Below are 15,992 nucleotides of genomic sequence, written 5' to 3'. Positions count from 1 at the left end.
TGGTTACAATACACACACACACACACACACACACACACAGTCACACTTACACAAAACCGCACACTTACTTTGGGCACTGCCACTCTCCCAGGGGAAGTCCCTTGGCACACAGTGATATATACACACACACACATGTTCTCTCTCTCTCTTTCTCTCACTTGCTGTAGTAGACATTCAACAAAGCATGATCTGAGCTTCTTTTTCTGTGTGAAGCTCTTTCAAGGTCCACTGCCTACTGTCTTTTGTATCATTTTATTTTTTTCCCCTAAAGTTCACTTATAATGTTAGTCAAGTTTTTGTGCACCAAAAGAGTTGTAAATTTATTATTTTTTCATCCTCTTTCTGTTCCTTGAATTAAACGGGTGTATAGAAGCAGGTTAATCTCAGAGTAAAAAAGGTAAATTGTGTAGAAAAGGTAACTGTGAGACAAACTTTAAAATAAGATATAAAGTCGCATAAAATCATAATAGTTAGATCTAATGTCACATTGTACGATATACGGTAACAATTTGGAGATGTAAAGTCACATATAAAATCACAAAAAAATGTAAAATTTAAAGTCAAATCGCAAGATATAAAGTCATATTGCGATATATAAAGTCACAATATGAGATATAAAGTCGCAGTTATGAGAACTGTGAAATTTAAAGTGATATTGCAAGAGTGTGAGGTAAAGTTGCCATTATGAAAAACAAAGTCACAATTGTGAGATTTAAAGTCATATTGTGAGATATAAAGTCGCAATTGCAAGATTTATAGTAAAATTGCAAGATATAGTCGCATTTACGAGAAACAAAATCACAAATGCAAGATTTAAAAGTCATATTGCGATATATAAAGTCACATTGTTCCTCGTAATTCGTTAGCCTCATAGCATAATTGCCCAAAATAATTTGGCCAAAAAATGTCTTAGGCAATTATGCTATGAGGCTAACGAATTACGAGGAACAATGTGACTTTATATATTGCAATTGCAAAATTTAAAGTCAAACTGCAAGATATAAAGTCACAATTATGAGAATTGTGAAATTTGTGAAGTAAAGTTGATATTGCGAGAAACAACGTTACGATTGCGAGATTTAAAGTCATATTGTGAGATATAAAATTGTAATTCGACACATTTACTACTACCACTCAGAGACGCTGCATACGCCTCCGGATAATGAGCTGATAATGACACAATGACACTCGTCAATCTAAAATGCATATATTTATGTGTTTAATGCACAATTTTTACGATTTGATAACTGCACCAAGTAATTATTGCGATTTCGGTTTTATTTTAATTAATCATGCAGCCCTATTGTAAGATATAGGCCTAAAGTAAAAATTGGGAGATATAAAGTCACAGTTTTTCACTGGTATGTCGAGAACTATAGTGCATCTTTGAGCCTACATTCAAAATGACTAAAATACATAAAAACTGTCAAAATCAGATACTCTAGTCTACTTTTAAAGTTGTATTGGAATGGGGGGCTTGTAGCTTGAGTTTTTTGCTCTAAGGTATCTGTACTTTTACTCAAGTATGATTTTCAGGTACTCTTTACACCTCTGTCCATAACAGGGTGCATAGAACTCTCAAATATTTTTATTGTGACCGGAATGTGCAACCACTCTTTGCCAAGACATATGCCAATCTCCTGTTTCTGTATTCATCCAACTCGACACAGTTCCTTATACCTGTCAGGTCAGTGAGACTAAACTAGTGAGTAGTAGCCATCCGCAGTGCTGTCACTGTACCAAAGTCAATAAGAGTACAGTGTGTCCTGATTGTGTCTTCACAACTGTATCTAGACCAGAGCTGTATTACTGATCTGAGGTCAGTGCGGTGCTGTCATCGGGGTTCAAGCCAATTCTGGCTCCTCATATGGAGAGAGTGAGGAGAACAGGGGCTAAATCTGGGTGTGGGCAGACGAGACTGCCAAAAGTCTTCATCCCTACTGCTGGCTGCCCTACATATACTGCTGAAATAATCGGTGTGGACACCCACAGTTACTCATGTGTATGCCAGTGCCAAAGTGCTCGCTTGCTCCTCTCTTTAGTCTCAGATCTTGGTAGAATATGTGTGTATGTGTGTGTGTGGGTGGAATTCAGGCACATCCGCCCAGTGTAACAAGAGACAGGTGAGTAATACGTGACATGTTTGGGAATGTGTGTGTCAGTGTGTGATTAATTTTAAAACAGACCCGTATGTTGCATCAAGCATCTCTGATGACACATAGAACATCTGACAATCTGTCATTGCACAACTTACAGAATTTTGCAGCTCCGCCTCGGCTGGTCTTCGGGGTCAGGCTTAGGTCACATCAAGGGCATTGGATTCCCTCTTTGTCTTGGTTGAAGTTACAATTTCAGACTGACCTCAGCTCTAAGTTGCAATTTGGGGTGGTGCAAAAAAGATCAAGGCTGGTAACCAAAAGTTTGGGTTTGATTCCTACAATAGAGCTTAGTTAGTCAGAATCCATCACATATTTAATGGAGTAGTGCATTTAAAGACACTTTTTTTGTTTGGAATTTCATGAGGGTGTGTAATGATGACAGAACTGGGCTATTCCTATAATTGGAGGCTGTGAGGAATGGAAGAACAATTTGTTCAGCATGACTTATAGAAGATTTCAGACTATTTCAAAATGCTTCATGACATAAAGTCACAGCCAATGCAGCATAATAGAAATGGTAACCAAGCAACTGACAACTGTTGTGATTAATCTTGGTGCGTTTGGATAGGGTAAAAAAATTCAGTTTCATCAACATACTGAGTGCCATTTATGAAGCATGAGCAGGATGAATTTCTGTGTAAATTGTAAAATTATTCTTATGTAAATTGATGCTTTCATGTTTTAGCATAAATTTATGTTAATAAGAATTATTTTTTTCAGAGTGGAAAAAAATTATAGAAATTTGTTAAAATTATACAGGAATCATTAATTGATATCAGGAGGAGAGACAATCTCATTCTAGAGCATTTGATTTGTCAAAAATCTACTTTAAAGTTTGGGGTTAGTAAGATTTTTTTATTTCTTTCAGCAAGTATACATTAAATTGATTGACAGTGACAGTAAAGACAATTATAATGTTGCAAAAAATGTCTATTTCATATAAATGATTCATCTAAGAATCACACATTTCACAAAAATATTAAGCGGCGTTTTCAACATTGATAATAATAAGCAATGTTTCTTGAGGAACAAATTAGAATAATTTCTAAAGTATCATGTGACACCATCACAGGAATAAATTACAGTTTAAAGGTCCCATTTTTCGTGGTTTTTTTGAAGCTTTGATTGTGTTTTAGTGACGTCATTAAAGAAGGAAGTAGAGGGATGTAGTCCAAACTGGCCGTTCGATGTAGGCGACTTCTGTTAAATAAAATATCTCGCTTGGCATTGAACTTTGAGCTTTAAAATTTTACAGATTTTATTTATACTCTAACAACAACATTACACACTAACTAAAGTTTGAAACATGGGATCACGAAGAACGGGACCTTTAAAATATATTCAAATAGCTATTTTAAATTGTAATAATATTTCACAATATTACTGTTTTTGATCAAATAAATGCAGCGTTGGTGAGCATAAGAGACTTCTTTAAAAAGAAAAAAAAATGTAAAAAATCTGTAGTATATGAAGCTCAGGTTGAGTCATCAGTATTTTTGGTCCGATTTCATGCCAGATATGGACTGAAATTTTAGATGCATCTGTCTGCTAAAAGTGAATTTTGTCACTGCATAGAGTACACTAGCACATATAACCTCAAAGGGAACACAAATGGACGAAAGGCTACAAAGCCCACAAGATTTTGATGGGGTCTGTCGCAAATTTGACTTGCTCTGGTCTTGTAGTAGTCAGTAGTCTGTCTTAATGTTGGGCTGCTGCTCATTCAACATCACAAAACAACCTTTAGATTCGCTTCCCACCAGAAAGATCCCTGATCTGTGTATATATAGAGTGTGTATATGTGTAAGTGTGTTGTCAGTCCAAGTGCACATATGTCTCCTGAAACCTGATAGTGTGCTCACTAATGCATGTCCGGACTTGATTCACACTATCCATTAGTAAGCTGTGTATGTGTGTGTGCAGGCCTGGAGTGAGTCACATTCCCTATTAGGTTCCACAAATGTGTGTGTGTTCATGTATGTAATGGAGGTGCTTTTGTGATTGTGTGCAATTGTATCCATGTGTGTCCTGTCAATCAGAGCTCGAGCCAACAGAATAATTCAAGGAAAACAGCTTTCTCTCTCTCTCTCAACCTTCTCTTTCTTTTTATCTTTCACTTTACTCCATCTCTCACACTGTTTACTCAAATGGAATCAATAAAGCTGCCCGTAATGCTGTAATCAGGGGATTTATTGCGTTCTTGGATCAGTGTAACTACTCTTACCCTTTGGCTACCAGTCGCCTTTTACCTTGATTTAAGACAGGCACTCCAGTGTTTTACATAGGGAAGAGCTGATCTTAGATCAGCTTGAAAGCAGTTTATACAAGCTGGCTGAAACGCCAAAGCCAGAGGGTTTATTTCTCTGTACCCAAACAGGGAACCTTTGATTATTTGTGCTGCTCACTAAGGCATTACTTTTGCTTAAATACTTGAAGTCAGGGATTTGCACAAACCCCTAACCGTAAGTAATAATATTCAGTGTGTAACCCATCATGCTTGGTACCTCAAATGCAATTACCTTTACCTTTCTAAGCAACCAGACTTGCTTATTTTATAAAATTTGGTGAAAAATCACATTACACTGAATGAGTGATCAAGCTATCTAAGCCTATCTACATTCTAGTTCTGTTTTGGTTTTGGTTTTATTCTTTGCCATGTTCCTGTTTACCTGAGTTCTGTTTGCTAGTTAGTTTCCATGGTCAGTGCTTATATTACGCAAATGTTGTTAATTCTGTTAATTAATCTGTCTCTCCTGTGTGTTTCCAAGTAAAGAATTTATTGAATTTGACTGTGTCGTGCAATCAGTACAGCCACACAAAGTGACAGAAGACTGAACCCCAGAAAGGATTTAAAAAAAAATGGACTTACCAGCTGTCCATTTGCTCTGTTTAGAGCAGGAGCAGCGAAACCTCAAGGACCACACAAGGGACTTCTTAGACCTGCTTCACCCACTCCCCAGATTTCTTGCTTTGCGTTTTCTTACTACACCAGCCAGATCCAAGGCATGCCTGCCCAGTGATGGTCCTTTGGGGAATTTCACCCCATTTGTGGAGTGGGCCCCGGTGAACAATGGATTGGAGTTCACCATCAGCCCCGCTGAGAAGGATATTAACAGCCCCAGTCCGGACCCAGAGCCCCGCCAGCTGCCTCCTACACTGCACGGAGCCTTTGCCAGAGCCCATCGCAGACACGGAGCCCGTGCCTGTCACGATGCCAGTGCCAGAGACAACTCACGAGTTTGACATCGCCCTGGAGCCCGAACCCCACAGAGAGTCTGACCAGATGCGTGAGCCGGCACCAACATCCGTCGAGGTGGACATACTAGTGGAGTTCGAGGGCATGGAGTGGTGCCCCGTCCATACTCCCACAGCTATATCTGGCCTCTGGGAAATATTTTGAGCATATTCTCCCAGTCCCCGCTGGTCCCACCCAGCTCCAAGTCTCCTTCATCTCTGCTGGTCTCACCCAGCTCCAAGTGTCCTGCGTTTCTAATGTTCCCACCCAGCATCCCTCTCCCTCCTCCATTACCAAAGACAGACAGTCCTTCAGCCTCACCTCCACTGGCTCCCTTCAGTCCCTCAGCTCCTCCTCAGTTGGCTCCAACCAACAACTCGGATCCTCTTCGGGTCTTCCAGTCCAGCTCCGCCTTTGTACAAGGATCCCCTGTCTCCACCTCAGGCCGCTGAGCCTGTCACTCCACCTCAGCCCGTCGACCAGTCAGCTCCGCCTTGGCTTCTTCCTCCCTTGGCTTCACCTGGGGCCCTCATCCTCACGGCTTCACCGGCCTCCCTCATCCTTTCGGCTACTTCTTGGTCAGTTGTTGCTCTGCCTGTGCCATGGACTTCCGGGCCTTCAGCTGTGCTTTTTTCCCTCCACCCCTTCGGATCTGTTGGGCTCTGCCTTCACTTTGACTCTGCCTTGGTCCTCAATCCTCCGGCACCCTGGCTTCACCTCGACCACTCATCACCGCGGCTTCGCCTTGGCCTCAAGGACCTATGGTGTCGTCCGGGGTCATCGGCTCAGTTTGACTTGTTACGGCACGAGGATGTGCCTTCCAGGAGTGGAGAGTTTCTCTTCTGTTCTAGCTCTGTTTTAGTCTTTTTTTTGGTTTTGTTTTTATTCTTTGCCATGTTCCGGTTTGCCTGAGTTCTGTTCACTAGTTAATTTATTTATTTAGCAAACAACACCCTAGCAAGCACTAAGACCCCTATCAACTGCATAGCAATGCCCTGGCTTCCACCCATAGTGGAGAATTTTGAACCGGCAAGCACCACTTACATTTTCTCCACAGAACATGAAAGTTTATTTTTGTAATTCTCTGTGCAAAAGCAGCTTATTGAGTAAATGTTCAGACTCAGAGCACACTTTGTATGGTTCCAGGTGGATTATGCCGTGTGAGAGTTTTTCATGTCACTCTGTCACCCTGCTGAAACTCACTCAGCAAGTAATTTTGGAGACTATTTGACTCATTTTAAATACTTCACAGTTCTCCTCGAAAACAGTTTTTCTTTGAAGCTGACATCTTGTACTTAGAATAAGTCAATGTTTGTAAAAACTGAACTCTGTGTAATTGGTTGTTTATGACATCATGCAACATGAGCCCAATCAGCAAGCATTAGCAATAAGGTCACATGACCACTGCCATTATTTGGGTCACGGGACATGTGCAAATATATGAAAGGAGCAAGACAGATGGGAGAAAAGTTATTTCCTTTCTATGTTTGGTGCAAGAAGCCTTAAACAACATTAGACTTAAGGGAGAAATGCTATGAAGTTGTAGAATATAACCTAATGTAGTAGCTCTATAGCAGGGATCACTGTTTTAAGTGTCATGAAATATACATAGAAGTTTTGACTTGAATAAGCCCATTGATGGAGCTGCATGACTGGGCTCACTGTCCTGCATTATTCTCAAACTCTTTGGCTATGTTTTACCAGGAGACCCCCTGGTGCAGCTCCTTGAAATGGCTAATCATGAGGTTTATGTGGTTCACACATTTATCTCTGACTTAGCTGGAGTTACAATCACTCTCATATCGAATAGGAGACCTCATGGAGCTGGATTTGATGTAAGGCCCCATGGTGCAGCTCTGTGATGTGACATTTTAAGCATATCAATTCATAAGTTATTTCTGACTCTCTCTCTCTCTCTCTCTAGAAATGTTTTTATTATGTTGTTTTATAATGTTGTTATTTATTTATCACTGCAGCAACTGCATAGCAACACCCTGGCAACCACCCAAAACATTGTAGCTGTGAATTTGGCGAAGTTACAATCACTCTCATGTTGGATAGGAGAATAGAAATGTTTAAAGTCATATTTCACCCCAAAATAAAAACAAAAATATTATTATCGTTTTTGTTTTTGTGTATATATTTTACTTTTTTTCTTTGGGGTGAAATATTACCCTTTTTTGTGTGAGATTCAGCCTCAAAGTAATTTGGAATAATGCTGTGTGTTGTTCCTATAATATGGGAGGTAATATGGGAATGGACATGTTTCACACGTGCTCAGTCAGCAGAACTCATGGGAGCTGATACATGGAAAAGGCTTATGATATGACACTGCAGAAGACTGAACGCAAACCCTCTATCTGAAAAGTTGATGGTATGTTGTATGGTATAGATATGTGTGTGTCCATTCTTTATATCCATTCTCTTCCATGCACACCATCACCCAATTACTGGCTTGTTCTCCTCTCTCCCCGCCCCCTGTTGCTATGGAGACTCAGGAAGTCTTCCAGGTGCCTCAGTGGTTGGGAAATACAGCAACTTCTCCTTGTTCTGTCTGTTCTCACTCACATCTTCATGTTTCTCTCACATCTTTATGTTTCCTCTTCTCTCCCAGCCTCTTTATCCTCTTCTGCTCACTGTCATTTTATTTATCCGGCTTATCTAATTTTCTTTTCCTATTTCTCATTATGTCTTTCCTTGTACATTCCTCCTCTCTTTATCTCTGCATCTTGATTTTCTGTATCTTTTTTCCCTGTTCTGTTTTTCTCTGCACGCAGAGCAGTGAATGTCTTGTTTTCCTCCTCCACAACCTCCAGAGTTCTACATACAAGTTATTTTATTTATTTATTTCTCTTTGGTTAGACACTGATCATTCCACTTAGGCCACTGTTTGTGTATATGGTGTAAATATGCGTCATCTTGAATTTGCTCTCAAACAGGGTATTCAATAGTAGGTGTCAACAGGGTCAAAATGTGTATAATTTGGAAAACATCACATTCTAAGAGTCATGATTGTGTACAAACACCTGATAAACATTGTAAACATTATACACAGCTGATGAAAAGTTTGAAATCATTAATATTTTTGAAAGAAGTCTAAAAATATAGTAAAAACACAAAAAATTTAAAACATTTTAAAAATATATTTCAAAATGTCATTTATTCCTATGATAGTAAAACTGAATTTTCAGCATCATTACTCCAGTCTTCAGTGTCACATGATCCTTCAGGAGTCATTCTAATATGATGATTGCTGCCCAAGAAACATTTCTTCGTTTTTTTTCTTTCTTTCTTTCTTTTTTTTTTTCTGGATAATATTTTTGTAAAGTATTAATTTATTTTTAAAAATGTACTTAGCCCAAACATTTGAATGGTTCACGGTTTCTGCAGAAATATTAAGTAGAATGTCTTTTAAAAAAACATAAAAATCATAATGATTCCAAACTTTTAACTGGTAGTGTACATTATAAACAAGATTTGCTGAATGTCTTAAAATAACATAGACATGTGTGCTGTTTCGCTATGGTTGATAGTGACTCAGATAATCTGTAAAAAGCACAAATATTGTGATATTATCATTCGTAGTCTTGGGAAAACGTAAGTGCAAGATGTTTGACATCTGTGAGACGTGATTTGTTTTTAGCCTCCAATTCTTCATGCCATCTGACCCTGATCCTCACAACCCTATCAGTGTGCACCAGTGACCCCACATATATAAACACAGGGGTTAGCTGCATATGTGTTTGATGCTTGTGTGCCCTCAATTACAGATTCAGACTCAGATTTCAATTACTCACTGCCATGGATTCATGCTAAAGCATGACCAAGAGGGTTTTGGGGAGATATTTCAGCAAGGCCAGCAGTGAGAAACAGAGAGAGACACTGCACATCTGGTGTGTCCTGGCTCCACAGTCTGACCTTGTTGTACCTGGAGAATATACATTCTGACAGGCCTCATGGGAGAGACATTAAAAGCCTATTAGAAAGATAGCAAAGAGAAATAGAGCCTCCAAACTCTATTTCCTGTAGCTTTTTTCCTATGTGTCCAATTTTTAGAACTAAAGATTCTAAATTTAAGGAATCTAAAATTCTATTTTTAAAAATTCAATCCATGTCTCCTGCAGCATTTTGTTTTTGAGTTGACTGGTGAGTTGACTAATTTGACAGAAATTTTGCTTAGCTTGTAAATGCACATTTTTAAAGGTGCCATTGAATGGAAAATTTAATTTACCTTGGCATAGTCGAATAACAAGAGTTCAGTACATGGAAATGACATACAGTGAGTCTCAAACACCATTGTTTCCTCCTTCTTATGTAAATCTCATTTGTTTAAAAGACCTCTGAAGAACAGGCGAATCTCAACATAACACCGACTGTTACGTAACAGTCGGGGTCATTAATATGTACGCCCCCAATATTTGCATGTGCCAGCCCATGTTCAAGGCATTAGACAGGGCAGCCAGTATTAAAGTCTGGATCTGTACACAGCTGAATCATCAGACTAGGTAAGCAAGCAAGGACAACAGCAAAAAATGGCAGATGGAGCAATAATAACTGACATGATCCATGATTACATGATATTTTTAGTGATATTTGTAAATTGTCTTTCTAAATGTTTCGTTAGCACGTTACTAATGTACTGTTAAATGTGGTTAAAGTTACCATCGTTTCTTACTGTATTCACGGAGACAAGAGCCGTCATTATTTTCATTTTTAAACACTTGCAGTCTGTATAATTCATGAACACAGCTTCATTCTTTATAAATCTCTCCAACAGTGTGTAATGTTAGCTTTAGCCTGTTAGCCACAGAGCATAGCCTCTAACTCATTCAGAATCAAATGTAAACATCCAAATAAATACTGTACTCACATAATCCGATGTATGCATGCAGCATACATGACAAACACTTTGTAAAGATCCATTTTGAGGGTTATATTAGCTGTGTGAACTTTGTTTATGCAATGATAGAGTCGAGAGCTCGGGAGGGGGTGGGGAGCACAAGAATTTAAAGGGGCCGCAGCCTGAATCGGCGCATTTCTAATTATGCCCCAAAATAGGCAGTTAAAAAAATTAATAAAAAAAAATCTATGGGGTATTTTGAGCTGAAACTTCACAGACACATTCAGGGGATACCTTAGACTTATATTACATCTTGTAAAAAAACGTTCTAGGGCACCTTTAAGATTTAAAGTTTCAAAAGTACACACAACACAGTATATTTCTTGGATCATTTTGAATCAGACATCTTAACCTTCGGTTCAGTGAGTAAGTGAGTTTTCTGACTAATTACGTCTGTGATACAGACCAGTAACTCGTGTTCAATTCATTCTGATTCACCAATTGGTCAATTGGCTCATTAATAAGAACTGTACCAACTGATTAATTCATTTGTGAATTGCATGTTGCACTGAACACTACTGATAAATAATTCACTAAAAATTCGAAATTTTAAAGGGGTCATGAACTGTGTTGTTTTATTGTTTTATAATGTTTCCTGGGGTGCACTTATAATGTTAGTATGCTTTTTACATCAAAAATTGTCATAATTTATAAATAAAAGGCATTTTTCCTACCCTGATTTTAGCCCTCTGATTTTAACGTTCCGTTTTAAGGGGCGTGCCTCTGTGAGACTTCAGTGTAAATGCCCACTGCTGTGATTGGCTGACATCTTTGCATATGAAATAGTCAAGTATTACTCTCTCTTTTAGCTCGTTTTTACTATTACAGCTCTCAAGGTTAACTAATCGTGAAAAGTGTTGCATTACATTTAGATCTATGGCATTATATTTAGATCGTGGCATGAAATGTTACAGAGATGAACACTGTGTAGCCGATCACAGACATGTTTTTGAGCGCATGAAAGCAGTGATCTTGTCATTGCAACTCAATTTCTGTACACTAACAAATGCTTTCATCTTCACTACCAGTACAAACGCGATATAACTAAAAGATTTGTTGAATAAAACGGGAGTTTTGCTCGTCAGTCACTGATAAACTCGCGCTGTTTGTTTGACAGCTTCAGTTTGCGCTGCTCCAACGATTGTAAAGGGAGCTTTCTTTGATCGCTTTCTTTATATAATTTAATCACCGATAAATAACAGATTATTTTCATCCTACTAAGAGAAACAACGCAAGTTGACATTTAGTCATGGGTTTGATTTACTGACACATAGACAAAGAACATCTGACTGTACATGAATCATTAATATCAGATCAGGCATTAGAATTAACACAGTTACTTACATGTTGTTGCATTACTGTCGAGTCCAATATTTTGTAATCCTCAATGGCATGTTTATTGCTTGGTAGCTCGATTTGGTTTAGCACCACATAGGCCTATGTTACTTAGGCTACCTATTCTATTGCATGTCATGCGTGAATCGTGGGCGGGGCTAAACAGGCAGTGATGAAGTAGGCGTTGATCTTCTTCTGCGGAGGCGGAGCTTGCTGCCCTTTGACGTCATAGATCCCCACTTTGAAAATCCTGTCGTTTGCTGGGTCTGGTGTCAATTAAAGCTTTTATTGGACTAACAATGAAGTTTTCAGCTCTAAAACAGGATATTCTTATAGTATGATGACCTCTTATATGTCAAAAGCTCAAGGGAAATTTGATTTCTCAGTTCATCACCCCTTTAAGACGCCAAAGATTCTATTGACAGGAAATAGTGGGCTCAGGAAAATCTTTTTATTTTTGGTCATGATATATTCTACAGCTCTGCCTTTGTTAACTTTTTATATTTAAGTTGAATGGCATTATTATTACTTATTTTTGTTTAGAGTTTCTTTAACCTTGTAATCTTTTCCTAATCTTTTTGTTCATTGTAACGGTCAGCAATTTGGTTCCCACAACAGCTACTTCTAAACTTTGCTCAATCTCTCAGTTCTTGTAAATGTTTCTTGCTAATGAGCACAGCCCATCGGGAGTTTCCAGTGAGAGCTCTTACAGGGTCACATTTGCATGGGAGCAGCTCATGATAAATCTTTCTGTTGATGGTTTCCAGTAGTTGTTTTCAATTCTTAGAACTGAGATTTACATTTGTTTGTGGGATTCTTAGAAATAATCTGCAGCTGTTTGTACTTCAAATCCCCAAAAGGCAAAAATGTGGAAAGTGACGGAAAATGAAGTGAACAAATTGATTGGGTTTTCAGGAAACATAAGCTCGGGATTTTAAACATCATGATTTTTTTTTTTTATTACCGGTATGCATAGAAAGGAGAATATGTGTGTTTTTCCTATTAGACCAAATCAAAACACTTTCACACTTAAAAATAAAGGTTCTTTATTGGCATTGACAGTTCCATGAAGAACCTTCAACATCCATTGAACCTTTCTGTTCCACAAAAGATTATAGTAGAAAAAGGTTCTACAGATTATTAAAATCTTTTAAACTAAGAAAAAAAAAAAAATTCTTTTAAGAACTGTTCACTGAAATGTACTTTGGAGAACCATAAATGGTTTATCTATGGCATGACTGCGAAAAAACCCTTTTTAAAACCTTTATTTTTAAGAGTGTACTAGTAAGTTGCATTTCATTTTTGTGAAGCATGTCAGTACATGATGTTAAGAAAACATTATTATGAGTGTGGTTATGGCATTGGCCAGGGGCGTTTCCTCTGAGCAGGCAAGGGAGGGAGTGCCTCCTCAAAAAAAATGGGATGAGAAAATAATCCATATTACATGTAACATACAACACAAATATTACAAATTATGACATTAAAAAGAGTGCAAGTCACTCTAATTTCTTAAGGAACACTGCCCAACAGCGACATCCGCAGGTAAAGTTACAGCAGGAGTCATGCCTCCCTTTCCACTCATAGAAAACCATTAGACCCCTATAGCGTGCGGTGGGTTTTGTGGGGGGTAATTGAGAATGAATGGGGGAAAGTCACATGAGAGGAGGCAATGTCTCCATCGCGCTATGATTGGATGTAATTGGTTATGATTGGATATGATTGGTTTGTGCAATAAATCCCGCCTCATGTTGACGTGCGCGTTTGTTTGACTGAACAAATGATGGTGTCAATGGGAAGACTAATTGAAAAGTAAGTAAACGGATCACCCAGTTAGATATTACCGCTTTATGTCACGTCAAAATCAAACTTGAAATGGAATGAAAGCATGATGACTGCAGGTTTTTTTTTAGTGCAATCAGCTTGGTGAAATTAAAAATACAATTCGTGCCTGTGACAGACGGTGTTTACGTAGCATGATCCAAAATAGCCTAAGTTGACTATTAGAAAAACATCAATACACAAATAAAATATATTGTTTAAATTGTTACAGCCTTTAGTTATTATTTTGGAATGAATGTAGAAATGCTTAAAACACTAACTTGATGAGATTGACTTGGTTTTGATAAATAGAACATTTATTACAATGCATTGTTAATGTAAAATTACAAAATAGAATTGTATTTGTTTTCTTTTTTGATGCAATGGAAAGTATTGTTCATTTAAAAAGGAAGATGTGTCAACGTTAAGAGTAATGCACATGAATTTACATTGACTCATAAATAAATAAAAAAATGTGCCTCCTCATTTCAGAACACCACTGCATGCCACTGGCATTGGCATACCTCAGGGTTCAGTACGAATCCCATTTTCGTTCTTACTGATATTCTTTGGACTGCATTCCTTCTGCTGTTCAAAGAAGAATTACCTCAAATAAATAATTGAAAACTAATTCAAAAAGGATAAATACTTTGTTAAAGTAAAATAACATCCTTTTCAAGCTGGAGGGAGTTTGTGCAAAAAAACATATTATTATTGGCATACAATGTATTTTAGGTCAACTTTTGTAATTCAGTTCTTTTAATTTTCTTTTAAAAGCAGTTGGAATGGCTTACTAATATGCATACACTGACCAACCTGTATAATAAAATACATCTAACATTTTATAAAAAATATTGTATTAAAGCTATTTAGAACATTCAAGACTCCCCGGCCTTTTGTCTTCATCTAGTGGGTTTCAAGCCTTAAATAGCATTGCCATAAATGGTTTATCTATAGCATCACTGCGGGGAAAAAATCTTTTGAAACCTTTATTTTTAAGAGTGTATTATGCTTATTTTTTGTGAATCATGCATCTAAACAGTGCTCTTTTGCACTATTGATAGTATTATTATGAGTCGGTAGTGTCTATTATGTCATTTACATGTTGCTTTTCTTGTGTCTCCCCACAGATGCAGATTCTCGACAAGTTCCCAATCGAGGGAGGGCAGAAAGATCCCAAAAAACGGATTATCCCTTTTCTTCCAGGTGATTTTGGGAGGAATTTGTCCTCTCCATCCTCTCCTCTGCACACACACAAACACACAGACCTGCAAATACATAGTGTCAGCAGATCTGTCCATAATAATTCATGGTTATGCTGGGACAGGGTCGTGCTTCCCGTCTTGACTTACTACCACACATGCAGGAAACAGGCACACGAGTCACTAAGATGAGCAGCACTGTTCCCAGAGAACAAGAGCCATCAATAAGAAGAAAATGAGGAGAGTGAGACAGAGACACAGAGAGATCGAGACACGTTTTCCTGGCTTGCTGATGCAGCTGCTCTATTCCCTGGACATTTAGTGTCTCCCAGCAGTCCCTCTGATTCTCTCTGTTTGTTCTCACATCCTTCAGTTCGAACACACTAACTCAGATTATCACTGGCTCCATTGGATTATTTACTGGAATTCAGTGTAATTGGTTGAATTACTATAATATTAAGTGGATTATGAAACCATTAACAGCCGTTGTAAGGGAATATTAAGGTGTCAAGTGTCAAATCATTAAATCTATGCGCAGTCTCCATTTAATTCCAGTCTGATTATTGGACTTCACTGGGACAGTAAAGAGGGACCGATCAGATTTCTATCTATACACAGATTATATCTATGCACTATGAGGAATCTTCTATTGATTTTCTTTTGTTAAAAGGCATATTAATATTTTATACATTAGGATATATACCAAGCCTTCTATAAACTAATATAATGAAATATTTGCAATCCTCAATATTTTAGGTACATTTTCCTTGAAGTTAATGGTTTATATCTTAAAAAACTTGGCATGTTTTAGATGCCCTCCAAGTTAGACATAGACTAAAAGCCACAACATGGCTGTTTTGAAATCATCAGGTCTTTTTTTTTTTTTTTTGAGGAAGCAGTAGGATCACATACAGTAATAACAGAATATGAGAATGATCAGATAAAGGTGAATCTACAGTTGTTTCATTAAGGTTTCACAAATATTTTATATATTTTACAAACTGCTGTGTATCTCTCAGTTTTTACTTGAGCGTAAACAGCTTGAGACAGGAGAGCATGACAGCTGGAGTTTGGTGCTACGTGGTGATCTTATCTCCTCCAAACGTCTGAATCTGATTAAGATGTTCCAGATCTCAAGAAGAACACATGGCGTCTCTCTTCAGTAGCTGCTCATATTTCTGAACAGTCTTATGTGTCGTTCTAAAATGCACTGGATTTTGCTTACAACAGTGAGCAGGGCTCAACAATGAAGATTTTTTTCCAATTGAGCCAGTGCTTTAAATATTTACTTGTATTATATTTTATTATAAGTTGCATATTTTTACATGTGTATATTTGTATGT

General features: G+C 37.9%; 1 protein-coding gene across 6 annotated transcripts in view; it reads left to right on the top strand.

The window, feature by feature from the left end:
* The window catches only part of sh3pxd2aa (SH3 and PX domains 2Aa), a 137,728-nt gene that overhangs the window by 33,676 nt on the left and 88,060 nt on the right, over positions 1 to 15,992 (top strand). For all 6 annotated transcript variants that reach the window (XM_048196365.1, XM_048196369.1, XM_048196363.1 and 3 more), the window contains exon 3: positions 14,578 to 14,653. In XM_048196365.1, the coding sequence (XP_048052322.1) occupies positions 14,578 to 14,653 (76 nt within the window). The remainder of the gene's footprint in view (positions 1 to 14,577; positions 14,654 to 15,992) is intronic.

This window comes from Megalobrama amblycephala, linkage group LG7, assembly GCF_018812025.1.
Source record: "Megalobrama amblycephala isolate DHTTF-2021 linkage group LG7, ASM1881202v1, whole genome shotgun sequence".
NCBI classification, from domain to species: Eukaryota; Metazoa; Chordata; class Actinopteri; order Cypriniformes; family Xenocyprididae; genus Megalobrama; species Megalobrama amblycephala.
The sequence above is the reverse complement of the archived record's forward strand: the minus strand, read 5'-3'. Positions and strand labels throughout refer to the sequence as shown.